Source organism: Leopardus geoffroyi, chromosome C1 (assembly GCF_018350155.1).
Source record: "Leopardus geoffroyi isolate Oge1 chromosome C1, O.geoffroyi_Oge1_pat1.0, whole genome shotgun sequence".
NCBI classification, from domain to species: Eukaryota; Metazoa; Chordata; class Mammalia; order Carnivora; family Felidae; genus Leopardus; species Leopardus geoffroyi.
In genome coordinates this window covers 126,949,679-126,970,714 of record NC_059328.1, presented here as the reverse complement: position 1 = coordinate 126,970,714, position 21,036 = coordinate 126,949,679, and the positions used below count along the sequence as shown (strand labels likewise).

At 40.8% G+C, this 21,036-nt stretch overlaps 1 protein-coding gene across 6 annotated transcripts in view; it reads left to right on the top strand.

Annotated features, from left to right (window-relative positions):
* The window catches only part of ZRANB3 (zinc finger RANBP2-type containing 3), a 304,410-nt gene that overhangs the window by 269,279 nt on the left and 14,095 nt on the right, over window positions 1-21,036 (top strand). For 5 of the 6 annotated variants that reach the window (XM_045479592.1, XM_045479591.1, XM_045479594.1 and 2 more), the window contains 5 exons: window positions 7,921-8,308; window positions 11,021-11,218; window positions 15,170-15,261; window positions 18,432-18,533; window positions 19,715-19,857. In XM_045479592.1, the coding sequence (XP_045335548.1) occupies window positions 7,921-8,308; window positions 11,021-11,218; window positions 15,170-15,261; window positions 18,432-18,533; window positions 19,715-19,857 (923 nt within the window). The remainder of the gene's footprint in view (window positions 1-7,920; window positions 8,309-11,020; window positions 11,219-15,169; window positions 15,262-18,431; window positions 18,534-19,714; window positions 19,858-21,036) is intronic. The other variant, XM_045479595.1, reaches the window with a different exon arrangement.

Below are 21,036 nucleotides of genomic sequence, written 5' to 3'. Positions count from 1 at the left end.
GGACACTTGAAAAGAGTGAATTTTATGGTATACAAATAGATTATAGCTCAATAAAGCAGTTAGTTTTAAAATACTACATGCTAGGTGCAAAGATAAGGAAAACAGCTAGCATTCCTTTGGAGCTTACTCTTTAATTGGGAGAGATGACTGTAATCAAATCATTTTAATGAGATATAATATATGTCAAAATAGAGATATGTAAACCAGGCTCTGGGATCACAGGACAGAATAAATAACTACTGTAGGCATGTGGGAAAGTTTACCTTTGGAAGCACCTGAGCTGGATTGTGAAGGATGAGTTCACAGGGGTTGGATCCTAGTTCAGCCAGCCCTAGGGAACACCCAAAGCATGCCACAAAGCACAGTGAGAAGAAGGAACAGTCTCCACATGTTCTGGGAATGGGTATTCCATGTGAATGTGTGAGCATAGGGCACACAAGACGTGATTCAAATGTGAAGAACCCCAAAACTCTGGCCTCAGCCAGATGGAGAGGAGCCCACACGTGTAATGCCAAGAAGTTGGATTTATCCTGGAAAGAGTGTAATGTCATCCGAGGCTTTTAAGGACATGAATGACCTGATGAGATTTCTGTTTTCTGAAGATGACCCTAGTAGCAATGTGGGAAATGAATGGGAGGGGGAAGGGTCAGAAGTTCTTGGAGACAGTGGTAGCTGGAGAAGGGATTATGTCTGCCATCCCATTTGAACCTGTGGTAAAGAGATTTTTCTGTCTCTACTCTGTCTCAGGGCTTTCTCCCCCTATCCCTGAGAGAATTTTTCAGAGCCTAAGATGTTGGCTGGGCCACGAGTTGCCTTTCTCCCCAGAGGCCTGCCTCTCCTGCACTTGTGTCTGCACCATAAGCAGAGTGAAAGAAAGCACCTTGCCCTGGCAGGCCCTAAAGTCTTGATTTTGGCTGAGAGATACGAAGTCCCATGATAGCCTTGGGTTTTAGCTGGGTTCTTTAATATACCTTTTACCAAAACTTTACTTTTATTAATAGATATGTATAGGCCTATTAATAAAGCCAGTTCCTTTTTATTCTTAGGGCTATTACTATATAAAAGGCTGCTTTGGGGGTGCTTGAGTGGCTCATTTGGTTAAGTGGCTGGCTGTTGATTTCAGCTCAGGTCATGATCTCACAGTTGGTGAGTTCAAGGCCCAGGTTGTGGGCTCTGTTCTGACAGTATGGAGCCTAGTTGGGATTCTCTCTCTCTCTCTCTCTCTCTCTCTCTCTCTCTCTCTCTCCCCCTACTCTGCTTATACTCTCTCTGTCTCTCTCTCAGTTAAAATAATAATAACAATAATAATAGTAATAATGAACTTTTTTTTTTAAAGGCTGCTTTGTCAGAGATTCCCAGATGGAATTTGGAGCACTAAACACCACACTGAACTCTTAACAGTAGTAGTGGTAATAGGAAGAGAAAAATTCCTGACATTTCAGAGGTAGGGTCAACCTAGTAGGGCCCGGGAGGAATTCTGCCTAATAGCAGCTTGTGCAGGAGGAGGGGGAGATGCCATCACCAGAGGCGTGCGAGTAGGTGACATTTAACTCCCATTCTAGAGATCTGTGCATTATACAGTGTTTTGCTATATAATTGTTTTTTTTTTTTTTTTTTTTTAATTTTTTTTTTTCAACGTTTATTTATTTTTGGGACAGAGAGAGACAGAGCATGAACGGGGGAGGGGCAGAGAGAGAGGGAGACACAGAATCGGAAACAGGCTCCAGGCTCTGAGCCATCAGCCCAGAGCCCGACGCGGGGCTCGAACTTCACGGACCGCGAGATCGTGACCTAGCTGAAGTCGGACGCTTAACCGACTGCGCCACCCAGGCGCCCCTATAATTGTTTTTTAAGTTTATTTATTTATTTAGAGAGAGAGAACCAGCAGGGGAGGAGCAGGGATGGGGGAGACAGACGATCCGAAGCAAGCTCTGAGCTGTCAGCACAGAGCCCACTGCAGGGTTCAAAGTCACTAACCATGAGATCATGACCTGAGCCGAAGTTGGACACTTAACCAACTGAGCCACCCAGGCACCCCTGCACTGCTTTTGATAAAAATAATGTTTTCTTTTTTACTATGTTCCTTTAAAACCAGTGTTATTTTATTTTGTTTGATTTGTTTTCTTTATGCCCACAGAGAAAAACATTGTGCCTAAGAGTGGATCCCTGTCAACATTTTATTTAACTACATGAGAGTGGACATTTTACAAAACCAGAAAACGTCTACTTTTAGGAGAACTGAAATTTATTTTTTTTTAGTTAGATGATTAAACCCTCACTCTTGTCATTGTGTATCCTCTGGCTTGTTTGCAAATGTTAGGGCAGACGCCTTAGTTCCAGCTCTGCTCACCAGTCGTGGGCCGTTCAGGGCCATCACCCATTTGTGTCACAGCGGTTTTATTAATTCTTTGAAGAACAGGAGACGAATGACATGAGACAGTAATGATTCCTACAAGAGCTGCCCTTTGATCAAAGTCTTTGAGACCCGACACTGGTGCTTTTTGTTGGTGGTGTGTGCTGCTCTGGGATAGCACCAGACTTTGAAGTGCTTTATTGTTTTTTTATGAGTTTTATGAGATTTCCTTTTCCTCTGCTTCATTTCTAATAACTGGCTTTTAATCCTATCATCATGGCCAAGAAATTTGTCTCTAAAGAGCATTAGTTTACCATGCAGCAAAACAGAGCAAATATATTAAGTCCCTGAACCTTTCAGATAAAAACACACATTTTGCCACCTTAAGCATTTTGTAGTTTTTATTCCCAGCGCTTCTCACCAAAAGCAATATTTTTTTTTATGTTTTTCAAAGGCAAGATTGAACAAAAGACAGGAACACAGTAACGAGTGTCTGCTATATAACCGAAGAGAGTAATGTGTTCTTCTGTTTTCCACATCTTATGACAGGGGCATGTTGGCTTAACTCTATTTTTTCCCAAAGCCTTGTGATAAAAATTACTATAAGTTTAGATCACTCCTCCTACTTACAAACACCTACATTTCAGTTCTTTATTTATCATATACTAAAAGGGTCACTTAACGTAGTTATTTCTTTACAAGGACAAACAGTCATGATGAGTTAGGATATTTGTCAATAATTTGCTAGTATAATGTCTTTTCTAAATGCAAGAATGTAGTCAGAAAAGACAAAATTTTTCAGCTTGGAGCACCTGGCTGGCTCAGTCAGTTAAGTATCTGGCTCTTGATTTTGGCTCAGGTCATGATCTCACAGTCATGCGATTGAGCCCCACGTTGGGCTCTGAGCTGAATATGGAGCCTGGTTGGGATTCTCTCTCTCTCTCTCTCTCTCTCTCTCTCTCTCTCTCTCTCTCTCTCTCCCTCTCCCTCTCTCCCTCCCTCCCTCCCTCTCCCTCTCCCTCTCCCTCTCCCTCTCTCACTCTCTCTGTCTGCACCTCCCCCACTCATGCACATGCTTTTTCTCTCTCTCAAAATAAATTTAAAAAAAAGTTTTAGCTTAATTGTGCTATTTAAGTAAAAAAGCTTTCCTAAGCCATAAAAAATGTTTTGTCTTCCTGTATTTTTGCTTACCATTACCACTGAGAAATGCTGATAACATTAATAAGATCAGTCATTTTTCAAATACAGACTTGCCAAAACAGTATGGCTACTGAGTATTTAACTATCAGTGTGGCTCTTATAATTTAAAGATTCTGGTCTGTTCTGGTAAGACCAGTAAAGCTTGCTCCTGCAGGGAATCTTGTTATTAATAAATCTAATATTTTTAGAAAACATGTTCATTTGGGAAACATTTTGTTTATAATTTTTTCTTACTGCCTTTTTCTCAGATGCTTTCATTGGTGGATCCACATTCACTTTATAAAAAATTAATTTAAAAAGCACTAATGTTCACTTCTTTGATTAATCTCGACATGTCCCAAGAACCTGCTAGAGTCTCCTTGCAGAGCTAATGGTGATATGTCCCTGTCTCAAAACATTAAGGAAAGTGTATTTTGCTTTGAGCTGACCTACCTGACCTTAGACTTGTGAGTCCTGCCCACACAGCAGTGTCTCCTACAACTCCAGCCGTCACGGTTCCTGCCCTGTCCTCTGCTCACCTCATCAGCGTTTCCCTCTCTCTGGCCATGTGGGCACTCCCGTGTCATTTGCTCTCCTGTAAGAAGCTGCTCAGAATCCAGTTACCATGACAGATGAACCAAAGGAGAATGTTTCATGCCTGCACCCAAGTTACTCTGTGTTGGTACTACTCAGTATGGAAAAATTATTATTTGAGAGAAGCTAGAGGGATTCTCAGTATTTAGGAGAATGTATTTCTTTGTTTCTCCTTGAAAAGAGTTAATTCACCACTCATTTGTACACTCACATATGAACTTTCAATCTGTCTTTACTTCTGGACAATTAAGGAAAGAAATGGAGCTGCTCAAACCACAGGTGCATGTTCAGATATTTTATTCTAGTCCAGTGGCTCTTAATCTTTGTTGGGTCCTGAATCCATCCCTCTGAAACCATGGAGAAAGTAAAGAAGTATGCTCCAAAACTGTACATACGGGGCACCTGGGTGGCTCAGTCGGTTAAGCGTCTGACTTCAGCTCAGGTCACGATCTTGTGGTCTGTTCGAGTTTGAGCCCCACGTCGGGCCCTGTGCTGACAGCTCAGAGCCTGGAGCCTGCTTCGGATTCTGTGTCTCCCTCCCTCTCTGACCTTCCCCCATTCATGCTCTGTCTCTCTCTCTCTGTCTCAAAAATAAACATTTTTTTTAAAATGTACATACAACACAAAACATTTTATAGACAATTTCAAGGGTTTCTTAGGCTCACATGAGGCTATCCAAGGTCTTGTGAAAGGCCCATGGGTCCCAAGAACACCTGTTCAGTAAACCTGCAGCCCTTCTCTGTTTCCATCCAACATGTATGATTATCGTTAAGGATGTGTCAGAGAGATTTTCTCGCCCGTGTTTCTGTCACTCCCAGCTGCTAAGTGTCAAAGAAACCTTATCAACCTCCCTCCTGCCGATTGCTCAGAGGTTGCCCTCAGAAAACATAACTGATGATATAGATCAGGCTTGTAATTGATTACCTCAGAGGAAGCCTTTATTTCTGTTAGGCCTTACAGCTTCTGGCAGCCCCATGGCCATGGCACTAATTTGCAAGTTCACTGCCTATAACCATGTTCACCATTGTCCAATGTAGCCGTCATAACATTAACTAAAGTCATTGCCACTGATTAATCTTGCCCTCTCCTTTTTCTAAAATTATGCTCTTAGTGGATCCTTCAGTTCCCAAAACTGTAAAATGATTCCCATTATACCCTTTTCTGGGTTTTATGCACTCAAGTCTCAATTTATGATTACCCGAGCACCTGAGCTTTCCAAATAACACCAATACTGATTACTCCTGTGTACCGGCCCTTGTAAGTGGCAGATGCAGCCATCAGTTTCTGATTACTGTCAGTCACCGCTAATCTTTACTGTGACTTGCCTCTGGCACATAATGAGAATTTCTCAAATGTTAATTCTAAAATTAGTCATTACTTAAATAGTAAAAGAGGTTCTTTAAAAAACAGCTTAATTAACTATCTTAATTAAAGAGATCAACTATAAAAGCTGATTATTTTAAGGCCCTGAGAATTCTTTTTTTTTTTTTTTTAAGATTTCTTAGGTTTTTGTTTTGTATTATTGGGAGGGTTGCTTTTTTTATAAGCAAATCTAAAACAATTTTGGTTTGGTTCTTTGTGGGAAGATGGAGAGATTAAAATGTTTTTAAACAAATTCCTTACAAGGTAGAATGGGACAAAAGATTCTAATATTATCTAAACATTATTCCATGTAAGTGACAGTGGCCTGTTACTGTATATTTTATTTATTTGTTTATTTATTTATTTGCTCTTCTTAACAAATATATTTCAAGGGTGCCTAGCTGGTTCAGTATGTGGAGCATGGAGCTCTGGATCTCCAGGTTGTGAGTTCGAGCCCCACGTTGGGTGTAGAGATTACTTAAAAATAAAATCTTTAAAAAGATGTAACTCTAAATGTATTAAGTGAAAGACTCCTTAAGTAATGATGGAATCCTTAGCACCGTTCTCCTAATCTGCCCCCAGATTACTGGTAGCCAGCATTGTATCCTTCAGGAAGGTGATTAGAGGACTCCCTCCTGGAGAACCAGAAAAATGACAAAAATGTGTGATTATATTTGTAACTATATAATCCCAAATCTTGTCATTTTAACCACTTCTAAGTGTACAGTTGAATGGTAATGCTACGTAATATTACATTGGCAATGCTGTGCAGTTGTCATCACTATTTTCAAAAGTTTTCATCACCTCAGAGACTCTAACCATTTACCATAACTCCCCATGTCCTTTTCCCTCTTAACCACTAATCCTTCTTTCTATGTATTTACTATATCTTGCTTTCTTATACAGCACTGCTAAGAAGTGCAGGTAAGTTTTATTCTGTAAAATATCTTTACAATATATGGTATTTTGCTATCATTATCTGTAGTGTCTGTCAATGTTAATTTATTGCTGCATAACGAATTACCTCAAAACCCAATGTCTTCAAACAACAGTTTGTCTTCAAACTATTCTTCAAATAGTCATATATTATTTATTATGGTTTCTGTGGGTGAGGAATTCAACCTAGGCTTATGGAGATGATGTATGTGCCTCTGCTCCATGATGACTAGGGCCTTTAATGGAGGACCCCAAGTCTGAGATCTGGAAACATCTCAAGGCTCATGCACTCACGTCTGGCAATTGACGATGTCTGTAACCTAGGGGCCTGCTTGGAGTTGTCAACTTGAACATCCACACATGGTTTCTCCATGTGGCCTGGGCTTCCCCACAACATGGTGGCTACACTCCAAACACAAGCAACCCAAGACATAAAATGGATTCAGCAACCAAGTGGAAGCCATAGAAGTCACACATGCTGTCACTTTCACTGTATTCTGTTGATCAAGACAGTTACAAAGTCCCACCCAGGTTCAAGGGAGAAAAACACAGACCCCACCTCTAAATGTAGGTGTGTCATTGTCACACTGTGAGAAGAACATGTCAAATAGAATAAGAATGGGTGTGGCCGTCTTTGGAAATGTATTGTGTGTCTACTATAGTACCTCCAGCGGGAATTCTCTAAAACGGACTCTAATTTTCCTTTACTGCTAGCTAATCAATTGTGGTGATATGCATTCTACTTTCTCTAATGAGGAGGTTAAGATTTACACATAGAAAAGAAGATGAAAAACAAGATAATGATGGAGCTTTTCTTAGAAAAGAGAAATATATTTCTTGAAAACAAGATAATTATTAAGATGTGTCTATTAAAGAAGCAGTTCTAATTAGTAGCTTTAATTCTATTTGAAAAAAAATGCTCCCTAATCAAAAAAAAAAAAAACCACTTTAATATGAAAAACATTGTTTATGAACATTGTATTTATAGTTTGGTTAAGAAAACATTTTTGTAGGTTCTTGATTGACTTGAAATACTTAAATATACAATTCTCCTTTCCCAACTTGAAGTATTTTAATACATAGTTCTCTGGTCCCTGACATACCTCTAGAGCAGATAGTTTATGAAGTATAATTTTATTACATAAATTCCATAGCCACGTTACCTAACATCTCTAAACCTTTAGTGTCCTCATCTAAAATGTAGGAAGAATATTAATACCTGTCTCACAGAGCTGGCATGAGGATCACATGAGTTAATATATGTTAAGTGCTAGGCACATTGTAAGTGCTAAAAAAAAGTTAGACACAGAAAGTCTATAGATTTGTTCATGTTATTCTACATATATGTATATATGAAGAGTCAGCATAATTGAATTCATTTCCAACAAGGTGTTCAAAAGAGAAAGGAATATGGTTACTGAAAATAGTTGGTTCAACTGCTTTATTTAGGAAAAACATATTAGATTGCTTCTTAATTTGCTGTTTGTTTTTCCCAGTTTGAAAAAGAAAAACAGCATGATATTCGATCATTCTTTTCACCAAAACCTAAGAAAAGGCAGTTGGTGACCTCCTGCGATGAATCGGGGATATTCCAGGAGAAAAATACTGTCGTTTCGGCAAACCCTGGAAAAATAGCCACGAGACATATCATGGATTATGAAAGCAATTTTGAGCCTGAAGGTAAAAGATTAAAGTTGGTTACCGCCAATGACCACCACAGTGCCCCAGAGGAGAAGCCATCCTGGCTCAGGCAAACCACGGCTCCTGCCCAGGCAACCACCCCACCTCTTCCTGGAAAGGGCTGGCCGTGTGGCCTCTGCACCTATATCAATAACTCCACGTTACCGTATTGTGAAATGTGTGAGAATCCTCGAGGCGGTGCTGGTGAGTAGATGGAGTGTGGCCCTGGAGGGGGCTGGTGGTGTTGTCTTCACCTAGCCAGTGTTTTTAGAGGCAACTGCTGTATCGGTTTAGTGTGACTCGGCACTGACTTCAGCTTTTAAGCTGGAGTAAGAACTTTATACAATGAAGACTGAATTTATCCCCTTGTGGAACATGCAAAACTTCCAGGTCTGTCAAGAATGTATATCCCGGAGCGTCTGTGACATGGCATTAATTTGGCACAAATGGACATTTCTCATTAATGCCAGCAGGATGTGAATTCAATGGGCAGGAATAGAAGCTCGGTTGCTATGGCAGCAAATATGCCTTATAGTCATAGACCTGCTGTTTTCTTTCTCCTGTAGATAATACTTGTTTTAAAAGAAATTACAGATTGTTTTTGTTTAAATAGCAAAATAATCCGGTGTAGCTTCTTTGCCTACTATGATATATATGGTGTCCTGTTTCATGCATGACAAATCATAAAAATTCCTCTACAGATCTTCTTTTAAGAACCAATTTGTAGGTTTTATGAGTTTATTCTTTTCCAAGTCCTGCTATTTTAAAAGTAGAAATTATAAACATACCTCAGAATATGTTTTTATAGCATGATATGCCTTTTTCTGATGTTTTGTTTTTGAAATGATTATTAATACTGAGGCTGTCTTAAGAAAAAAGATCATTAGTATTTCTTTGGTTTCCAGTGTTAGAGACCATGTTCATGGTAACTCAAAATGCCAAGTTGACAGTTTTGGAAACTGCAAGGAGTTGTTTTATCAGCAGTGATCATTGTACACATCTCCTTTTCCATCATAGGTGAATTCTTTAGAGAAGTGACATGAACCAAGAGTTAGCTGAGACACAGGCAGTACTGCAGATCCCGCCTGCCTTTCTTGCTTTTTCTGCATCTTAGTTTTAATCTGAAAGAAAATGTAATCAGTAGCTGAGTCTCTCCTCTTTCAATTCTGGGTGTTCCTACAAAAATGACAAGTCTGCCATCTGGGTGGTTATATTTGTAACGTCAACACCTGTTGTCTATGAACTAAATTGGAACCACAAGCTTATTCCATATAATCTCTCTCACAATCTGCATTATCTCATTCAATTTCCAACTACTCTAGGCCATAAAAATAAAGTATCTCATGACTACAGAATAATGTCAGTTCACATTAAGTATAAGTTGAGTGATTTTATATTCTGATTTTTCTTTGTGATACCAAGATCAACAGTGAAAGTTTCAAGACCCATGGTTTAATAAGATAACTCTAAAGGAACCTAAAGAAACTCCTTTTGTGACTGTTAAAGTCTGAAGTACAGAAGTACATATTCTAAGTAACAGTGATACTACTGTATATAAAAGTTGTAATTATTAGATTAGTATTACTATACTTGGCATAATGATTTCTAACCTTGATGTGGAAGGACCCCCAAAAGTACTGAAAGGCAGAATTCTAATTGATGTAAATTTTTTTGTTTTGAGAGAATGAGCGTGAGTGAGCGAGGTGCAGAGAGAAAGGGAAGGAGAGAGAATCCCCCAAGGGGCACAGAAAGAGGGAGAGAGAGAGAAAGGGAAAGAGTGTGGAATCTGAAGTGGGGCTTGAGCTCATGAAATGTGAGATTATGACCTGAGCTAAGTTGGATGCTTAACCAGCTGCACCACTCAGGTGCCCCGAATTCATCTACATTTTTTAATCAGCGTTTGCCATACAACGCTTTGAGGAAATGGTGGAATCTAAAAAACTAAAGGAGCAATATTAGGGAATTACAGTCCTATAAAGGTTGCTAATTCAATCTCCATTACATTTGGTAAATTTTGGCAATAGTATATATTGAACACTAATATTTGTCAGTAAGTAACACTTTTCTTCTGCTTTTTTTTTTTTAAAGTAATCCCTATGCCCAACGTGGGGCTTGAACTCACAACCCTAAGATCTAGAATCGCATGCTGTACTGAGCCAGCCAGGTGCCCCTCTTGTGCTTTGTTCTTAACATCCATAGCTTACACTTGACATCTTACAGCTCATAGGCCCATACTTCTTTCTCTCACTTGAACTGTAGCTTGTACACATGCCTATGTAACATCTCCACCCTGGGTGTCTTACAGGTTCTTCAAGGTTAATATTTCCAAGGTGGAATTCTTGATTCACCACCACCACACCTAACACCTAAATCTTCTCTTCCCTCATCATCCTTACATGATGCAGCATCCTTGATTCCTCTCTCTCCTCCCACACTCGATTTGTCAGGTTTTGCTGGCATAACTTCTAAAGTGTATCTTGATTCTGGCCACTTTTTCTTTATTGCTACCATCCTACTGGAAGCCACCATTTTCTCTCCCAGACCTCAGTGGCATCCCTGCTAGATTCCCCGTGGCCCTTCAGTACACAGCAGCCAGAGTGATCCTTTAAAAACCCAGATGGTTATATTCCTTTGCCTAAAACCCTTACTGGCTTCATTTCTATCTGACACTTCAAATGGAATCTCTAGGAAGCAAGGACCTGTCTATCTCATTCCTCACTGTCTGTCCAGCATGTAGAGTTGTACTTGGCATTTAGTGAGTCCCAATAAATGTCTCCAGAGAATGAACAAACATTGTTCACTTTCTTTCTTTTTATAAGACCTAGCTATGACTTTTTAAAAACTGGTCTTAGAGTAAATAACGATTGTATCTAAATTTATGTGTAAGTTGTTTGATTTTCATAATTCTACAAATAGATAGCCTTGGCGATACCCAGGATACAGATGAAAATGGGAAAGGTGATCCTCAGAAAGACACATACAACAAAGCTGGGACTAGTTCTGACTGTGAAAAACAAGGCCTTACACCCTCAGAACCTAAACCGTTGGCTGAGAGCAAAGAAGAAATAGCAAAAATTGAGAAAAAGGACGGACTCACACCGCAGCCAGGTGATGGTAAGTCTCATTTCCATTTCCAGTGTTCTCACTTAGAGAATACTGTGAGTAGATTTGTGACTACTACCATGTTGCAGAGTCTTTGTATTCCCATTTATATTAAAAATACAGCCATTTGGAACCAATCCTTAAACAGCAGATGGCTGGAGGAACAGAGCTATGGGCACTCACATACGACACAGAAAGCAAAGCCGACCTGTCGCTTCACATGCTGCCCCCAGCCCGTGGCCCAGCCTCATCCGAGCCAGGCCCGTCCACGCAAGAGGCAGTCGTTCTGGTATTTAGGAGGTTCTTTGGACAAAACAGTAAAGATTGACAGATTATTTTTTTTTTATTTATTTATTTATTTTTTTTAATTTTTTTTCCAACGTTTATTTATTTTTGGGACAGAGAGAGACAGAGCATGAACGGGGGAGGGGCAGAGAGAGAGGGAGACACAGAATCGGAAACAGGCTCCAGGCTCTGAGCCATCAGCCCAGAGCCCGACGCGGGGCTCAAACTCACGGACCATGAGATCGTGACCTGGCTGAAGTCGGACGCCCAACCGACTGCGCCACCCAGGCGCCCCAAGATTGACAGATTATTAACAGCCACTTGACAGATAATGATCGTTTGCACATGAAATTTCTTTTAAATGTCTACAATTCATTGGTATTTTTTAAATGTAGGGTTTTGGTTTTTTTTTTAAGAAAATGTTTTTAAGGCACATAATGTCAAGACAGTATGACTCATGACTACACTTGGAGCCAGCCATGTAGTGTTTGGATTTATTTACTTTTTGGTTGCTTCCACTCATTACGTAGAGCTATGATGGTTGGCACCTACCAGCCCGTATGTCAGACATCACTATCTTTACGGGCCGGCTGGCCAGAGTTTGTGGGTACTTTGGGGTTCTTTCCTTTTCTTTTCTTTAGTAGGAACATTTTGTTGTTTTTGTTTGTTTGCTTGCTTATTTATTTACTTTGAGAGAGAAAGAGAAAACCTAAGCGGGGGAGGAGCAGAGAGGGAGGGAGAGAGAGAGAATCCCAAGCAGGCCCCATACCCAGTGCAAGCCTGACACAGGGCTCAGTCTCATGAAATGTGAGATCAGGACCTGAGCCCAAATCAAGAGTCAGATGCTTAACCAACCGAGACACCCAGGTGCCCCTGGGGTTGCTAATCGGTTAGTGACCATAGTAACCCACAGATTGAGGTTCTCATTATAACAACCCCAAAGCGACTGGGAATGGACAGTTGAACTTTTTTTTCTAAATCAGTTCCTGTTAAACACAGATACAATTCAGAATCAGATTCATAGCTTTAAAATGAAAAGTTCATTTAAGAATTTCTGAGCTCAGGGCATCCTCCTGTCTTCTTCCCTCAGCCTTCCTTCCCTCTGATTCCTCAGGGTCTTCTCAGAGAATATCTTGGGATGGCCCCTGGTTTAGGTGTGTTAATTTTAACAGTCTTTAGGTGTGGTCTGAGGCAGGGTATTTCTTTCATAACTCTGGTTTCCTTCTTTCCTTCCAGCACGTCTTGCCTCAAGTGCTGATGATGTTCTTGTTGTAGGACAGCATGTGGCTCACTGGACTAAACATCAGACCCAGAACAAACAACTGGCAATTGTTATCACCTCCTGGGCCATGAGTCTCTTCGTCTGTGGCAGGGATATTCTGGCTTGTTAGTTGTAAATTGGTCCCTTGATGAAGGCATATGTTAGCTCTACTTACACATACCTTTCAGAAATCACTAGCTAGACCTTTTGAAAGTCTGCCAGTGAAAATTCCACTGACCTCATCTACTCCAGACAATGCCAGCTTTTTCCCCATACCTGCCCCCTTCCTTTTGTTTTGTTTTGGGTTTTTTTTTGACTTATCAGATCACTGGGCTGAGAATTTCATACAAGCAATAAGCTTCACATCTCCCTGCTAACATGGATTTCCATGAAAAACAAACAGAAGAAAAAGGAGGCACACTATGTTGAAGTGTTCATTCAATCCACATAAGCTCTTAGAACTGGAGTGGTATGTGCTTTGCGGGGACTGAGGTTTTGTTCTAACTGGAACTCCAGGGATCTGGAAGGATGGCTGGGTCTTTACAAGATGTGTCCTCGGTAGTCCCAAGCCATTAAATTACATTTCAGGGAAACAATGAAAAGAGAAAGACGTTCCCCCATGTAGCCTCTGGTTACCAAGAATATCAGCTGATTCAGAATCAATCCTCTAATACTTTTTATCAAAGAATGACTTCTGATCTTTAAACATGAATGCATTAGCCATGGTTCTTCAAAAGATCTGAAGGCAGTGATTATACATTGCACTTGTTTTATGTACGTTAAGAAAGAAAATCTAATTAACTATGACTTAATATCTTAATGATAGCCCAGACCAGGTCATAGCTCCCTCCATTGCTTTGCTATTTCTTTCATTTGCCCTGAGGGATGTGGCGGTTTCTCCTGCCTTCATTTGCTGTGCTTGGCAGGTGATAGGCAGCCCTTTTGCACATCGCAGTATCCAGATGTGAGAGAGTGCCCGCTATCTGCAGGGATCTCCTTTTCTGAAGTCCCATAAAGCACTGGCTTACTCATTTGCAAGAATATAAAAAATGTTGGCTGTTCCTCCAGTGATACATATTTACTTCCTTAAATATCAAATTTATGCTCTCCTGCTTTATATCTAAAATTTTTTTCATATACATGATAGCTTCTCATTTCAATACCAAATCAGAGAGAAGCATTTTGAAAACCTTTTAGAAGTAATTAAACTCAACTCATGTAGTAACAACAAGGCACTTGACTTGAGCGTGGTGTTGAAGTAACAACACCACAGTAGTCACGACTAAGCCCATGCGTGCTTGGGCCTTGCCAGCTACTTCACATCTGCCACCTGGCCAGCAATGATTGTAAAATGCCACACTTATTGGCCTGTAAGATGTGCCAGTTTCAGAGATGTTAATGTGTGGGAAGAATGGACATTTTTGAATTCATGAAATACAGGAATACTCCAAGTTTGTAAAGTAACCAGTGCCTTGAGTAGAAAAATTAAAATATGATGACATTGCCAAGCAGAATGACAAAGCATAGACTTCCAGATCTGGGGAAACACTTTAAAAGGTCACTGAGGGAAAAATAAAATAAAATTAATGATAATGATAATAATAATAATAATAATAATAATAATAATAATAATAAAAGTCATTTAGGAACTGTGGCAGAGGTTAAGGGCACAGGCTCCCTAGCCACATGACTGGCCGTAAGTCCTCTTACTGGCAGTATGACCTTGGGCAAGTTAATGTGCCTCAGTTTTCTCCTCTGTAAAATGCACTACTTATTTCTGAGAGGTGTTAAGATATATAGTTAGAACAATGCCTGGCACATTGTAAGGACTTGATAAGTGTTAACTATAATTATTTAGATCCATTTTGATAACCCTGTTCTACAGAATATATTGGTCAGTGAGACCCAGAAGTGATAAATAAAAGGAGATTATCAGAAAAAGAGCTCATGCACATTCATCTTCTTTTGTGAATGTGAAGCACCGGGCCGTAGAGAATCTGGCATGCAGGTGGCCTCTCACAAAGCTGAATTGCTGTCAAACCAAAATGGTGCTCCTTCTGTCTCAAAACCGCTCTAGCAAAATGTCTAGATTCTAGACTTCTTAAGACTAATAACAACTCTCGGTGGCAGGAAATTCTCCCTCATACCTAACTCCTGTCTTCTCAGCTAATTGTGGATTTGTTTCTCTCTTGTGGGGTCATTAGCAAAAGTGCAAAGCAACTGGTTCCCATATAGGCCAGTATGGTCTTAGATGGCCTATCATGGTATTTTTATTTCAAGCCCAGACATGTGTCCTTTGTGAAATACGATGATATATTTTATATAGCTCTTCCATTCTAACCCACAGAAGATTAAAATAAGCTATTTTGGATAGAGAGGAGGTAAGCCTTCAGGTTCTTTTTTATCTTCTTTATTAGAACAGTTGAAGATCCCAGACAGTTTGCCAGTGTACGATACCTTAATGTTCTGTGCAAGTAAGAATACTGACCGGATTCACCTCTATACTAAGGTAAGCATCATGGGGATTCTACAGCTTAAAATGTACAGAAGCCTTCCTTTTTTTCATTTTTCAGTGGATATATTTACTGTTATTAACAATGAGATAGGCATCGAGTTCTTTTCCTCCTTAAAGCTAATTCGAAAATTTCTTTGTTAAATCTAAAGACAGTGAAAGGCAAAACAGCATAGTAGTTAAAAGCACAGACTTCAGGGCTGAATTGCCTCAAATCACATCTGTTACTGAGTATGGGCTCTTGAACACATTACTTAACTACTCTGTGCCTCAGTTTTTGCAACTGGAAAACATGGAAAGGAGTTGTTACAAGGGTAACATAAGCTAATTCCTATAAATCACTTAGCGCTGTGCCTAGCCATAAGGAACTCTCAGTAAGAGTTAGCTGCTAGGTTTGGCACACACACACACGCACGCACGCACACCACATCTACACAAGGGCATACTATGCAGCCATAAAAAAGAATGAGATCTTGCCATTTGCAACAACATGGATGGACCTAGAGCATGTAATGCTAAGTGAAATAAGTCAGAGAAAGAGATACCGCATGATTTCACTTACATGTGGAATCTTAAACAAAACAAAGGAAAAAACAAAGCAAAAACAGACCCACAAATCAGAGAACAAACTGGTGGTTGCCTGAGGGGAGAGGGATGGGGGATAGGCAAAGCGGGTGAAGGGGACTGGGAGGTACAGGCTTCCAGCTATGGAATGAATAAGTCACAGGGATGGAAGGTACAGCACATGGAATATAGTCACTATGACTGTAGTGATAGTGCTGTGTGGTGACAGACACTAGCTGCACTTGTGGTGAACACAGCATACTAGATCTTAGCCAAAAGGGCAGGAAGGGATTGGTGAGCACAGCATGATGTATAGACTTGTCAAATCACCATGTTGCACACCTGAAATTGATGTAACATCGTGTGTCAACTATACTTCAAAAGAGACAAAGTTCTGTCCTTCACAAATCATTTGTAGCAGCAGCAGCATCTTTGCAGAAGCCGGGCTCTGCCCATCTATGTTGAGTAGATTCTAGGATGCTTTAAAAATATGATTGCTCTGATTCATGCCATGCCCTAGGTTAGTGGTACTCAAGCTTTTCAGTCTCAGGACCTCTTTGTACTTTTAAAAGTTGTCGAGAACCCCAAGGAGCTTTTGTTTATGTGGGTTATATCCATTGACATTTACTACACTTGAAATTAGAGTGGAAACACTTAAAATATTTATTAATTAAGGGTAGTAATAATAAACCCATTATTGATATTCATGTCAATAGCTTATTTTTATGAAACATCATTATATTTTCTGAGACAAAGATAACATTTAGTGAGGAGAGTTGGCATTGTTTTACATTTTTAGCAGTTTCTCTAGGGTCTTAATAGAAGACATTGGGATTCTCATCTCTGCCTATCCCGGGGAAACTTCACCATACATTTGTGACAGAATGGGGGTGAAAAGGGCAAATATTGTTTTACTGTTCTTATGAAGACAGTTTGCCTTTGTGGATACCCTGAAGTGATCTCAGGGTCCCTGTGAGAATCTTTGGCTTAGGTAAACTAGTGTGAGTATTTGAGGAAATACTTGCTGAGATTATGAATACTTCCGTTTGGTCTACAGTATCAAATTTCTAACCATTTAAGTATAATAAAATAATAGTTGTACCTTTCTCAATTCATGGGCCAGCCTATCAAAAGAATGCCTTTTTCAAGATTACTTAGGTTACAGGTTTTATACTAAACCCAATAGATATACAGAGATGGCAGGCCGTGTCACAATCTCCAGAGCTAAGTAATAATTAGAAGGGATTGCTAGAATATTAGGAGATGAGTAGGATCATGAATGCCAGAAGCCTCATGCAACCTCTGTCGTGGGACCACAGCCAAGAGAGAGACACCAGGAATGAAGCCAGGGAGTGAATAGGGCTCCTCTTTAAGGCTTGGACCCCTGCCCACCATGTGGAACTTCTGAGCGTGGAGGGAGCACCTAAGCACCCCCTGCTCCTCTGGAGGCAAGTCCCAGTGACTGAGGCACCCTTCGCCCCGGTGTGAGGAGAGCTCCTGGCCATGCTTCTCAGACCATCACACGAGGATAACACAGAACTGGTCCCCAGAAGGGATGGAAGGTCAAGAAACCAAAAGGCAGACACCAGGCAGAATAAAACACTGGAATTCAGAAGCCCTTAAACTCCTTAAACTTTCTGTTCTATACAGTGGAAACTCTGCATCATGGATCACCTGATCAATGTTTTTCCCCTCTTTGGGTGGAGACAGGAGAGAAACTGCAAAGTCCTGCAGTGACAGCCTCGCTGACCTTCTGTCTCCAGCACCCACCCTGTATCACATGGGCCACCTCACCTTTTGACATCTCTAATAGTCTCGAGTGCATGTTTATGACTGTGCTACATGCCTATATGTCCCTTTACCATAAAATATTATTCAAGTAATCTTCTAAACATGAGACACTAAGCAGAGGGAACATTAACAGGTCTTTTCACAGCTATAAGGTGAGCTGAGGTGAATCTGGAGGTAGGAATCTGGATTAAAACCCTAGCGCACTGCCTAAAAGCACACCTCTTAAAAGGAAGATCAGTAACGGATGTTTAGCATCCTATGTTGTAGTAACAGCATCCCTCTACAGAGCTGTGGGTTTTGGCCAGAACCCCAAGTCTAATTCAGAGTTCAGAGTAACCATTACATGTCTAAACTTTGAATCAGTGTGTTAAGTACTTTTTGTGTGTTTTTTCCAAAGTGATTGTGGAAACTATAACTTTCTTTTTAGCTGAGAGAATTGGAATAGGAGTCGAGCTGTTGTTGATACAATAGATTTTCATATGCAGGGGTTTTTCTTCCCCTTTTTAAAAGAAATACTCATGTTTAAACCTCATGTTTAACTGACTAAGCCCTCTCCATGGTATTTTTTACCCTTAGAGAGAAAGCAGTGGAGGCATTCAGAGGGCACTGGAGAGCCCGGCCCTTCTCTCCACTCAGCATGCTTGCGGGGAGCTGTGTGTGGGTGGAATCTTGTCAGAACGCGCCCCCCTCCCCCCAGTTTATCTTTTAGGAGACAGGGAATATTGTGCCATCATATAATTCTTTACTTTTAAAATAATCAGCAGTGCCTACAGACAAAATGGACTAATCATGCCTTCCTAATCTATAATCAGGATGGAAACCAGATGAACTGTAACTTCATTCCTTTGGATATAAAATTAGACCTTTGGGAAGATTTACCAGCAAGCTTTCAGCTGAAACACAATCGCTCCCTGGTAAGAATAGTCCTCTGCATTTGTTTTCAGTTAAAATGTATTGAGTACTGTAAGACCATTCTGAGTTTCACGAAAGCACCTTGTGGCCTGTCGCAGAGCCAGATCACACTGGGCACGTTGTCATCGGTCCAGGCACTGCCTCTGAATTACCTTGGTGCTAAGAAGAAATGTGAAATTGGTTTCCTGAGTGAGCGATCACACCTAGGCTTGCTGTTTCTGTGGATAGAGTCATCCTCACATTGTTGGATTTCTCCTTCACAGGATTAGCAACCGTTATATATCTATATCTGACAGAGTCTCCGTTTATCTCTGACAGTTCTAACAATGACAAATTCTGAGAGCAGGGATGGTGCCGTGGTGGGTGACTCCTGCTTCGTCAGAAGCACCAGCATACAGCTGTAAGTCAAGCACCTGCTCAGGAGGCCTTAATTCTGATCTGTGGCCGATTTATCTTCAGTGCTTGGAAGGATCAGCACGTGCAGGGGCTGACAGCATGCAGTGTGCCACTTTTTAGGAGAAAATAGTGATTCTGTGTTTGCCCTTTGAGTGGAAATCAAACATTCCCTGTGGGTCCACTGCACTTGGCTTAAAGGAAAAGGTAGCAGTGAGTTATTTTCTTTGGTATCATTTCATCCTGGTTCTCAGATTCACAAAAAGTGGCCGGTTACATATAAATGACTAATAAGTAAGATTAATAGTGACCCTGGTAAAAAATGTTCCAGATTTATTGGTGGCTGTTTTCCTGTAATAACTTAGGTAGTTGGGTAACAAGGCAGTTCTCAGATGTTGCACTGAAACCTGCCACCGCTGTAAGACCCCCGCTCGCACGACCAGCTCTGCCTCGGGCACTGCTGGGTTTGTGCTTCTGACAGCCGGGCCCCTTTCGGTCGCACTGGGCACATTATTGCTGTTGGTCCCTATGTGCATTAAGGACATACGCTGGGGCATCCTGAAATGTGTCTTTAGGGAGCCTTTGGGTTGAAAGAGAACTGGCCATCAGTATTTTACAATAAAGATAGGAAGACGGCATCAATCTGAAGAAAGCCTTAAATTGTGACATTCAGAAGCCTATTTGGAGGATATAATAAAACCTCAGTTTTCTAATGTTATAAGTGGCTTTACTTTCAAAGGAAGATGCCTGGTGAGCCATTAGAGCTTTTCATTATCTCATTTTCTGCCAGATTTTGAGGTTTGTTCGAGAATGGAGTAGTCTGACTGCCATGAAGCAAAAGATAATCAGGAAAAGTGGGCAGCTATTCTGTAGCCCAATTCTTGCTTTGGAGGAGATCACAAAGCAACAAACCAAACAAAACAGTACTAAAAGGTATGCGTTGTCTTTTTTATTTTGTATTATATTATTTTGTCACGGTTACTTCTACAGGGGGGTCTGACACATTTTATATAACCACTCATGAAATCCTGATGAGTTAAGAGAAAATTATACATAAAACAGTAGCTTATTTTATAGGAATAGAATTAGATGTTTTGTGAATCTGATCAAATCTGCTCAAAAAGATCAGGTTTGTAGGATATTGGTCACCATGAGTCCCACTCATCAGGAGAGAGGCCAGAGTCACAGGCCAGTGTGTCCTGTGGCCCATTAAGCCTGGGACACTATTGAACAACAGAAAGACATCCCCTGGTAGAAGAGGGCACCGGTCTGGGTGCCGTGCGGCAGGGAAGCTGCTTCTGGTTGACGCACTCCCGCCCAAAGGCTGGGAGGTGATGATTACAGTGGGGGGGCAAAGTAAAAGGAAAGGTTTAGTGTCTCATGTCTGTGTAATTATTTTGCCCTTTATCATTACAGGTTTCTTTCTAATCTCTGTACACTTACTTTCTTGGCATCAGAATCCTCTCTGCCCCACTCAGGTATCCTCTTGTGTGAGCTCAGTCCCCACCACCTGTAGACTCTTCCCTCGGTGTGGAGGAATGATTCTCGGTCAAGGGTTCTGTTGCCCAGCTCCCGCGTGGGAAGAGATCTCAGAGCCCCTCACCAAGCAGCCACATGGCAGAAGCCCCTGTAGCTCTTGCCATCTCCATACACCTATAATCTGCCTTCATCCTCACATCCCGTCAGTTACCGTCTATAGCCTTTTCCATGCACACAGGTGAAAAACATCCATCCATGATATGTGAGAGGGTGCAGTTAGTCAAACAACTTGTAACTCTATACAGTGAAAACTCTCTTCAGCTGTTTCCAAATGTGGCCTATGGTATATTCATAGGTGAGAATAAGGAGTGGTACTTGTGATAAATTATGAAGGGGAAAAATAAGTATAACAAAGAATGGAGACACAGTTATATGTAATTGCTGTTCGGACATAGAAAGTGTCTGCAAGGGTATCATAGAAACCCTTACCAGAGTTTTCTCTAAGACAGTAGTTCTTAGCTGGGAGCAGTTTTACCCCCCAGGGTGGCAGTGTTAGGAAGCATTTTAGTTTGTTAGGATTAGGGGATACAAATGGGGAGAATCTAGAGGCTGGAGGCCTGGGACACTGCAAAG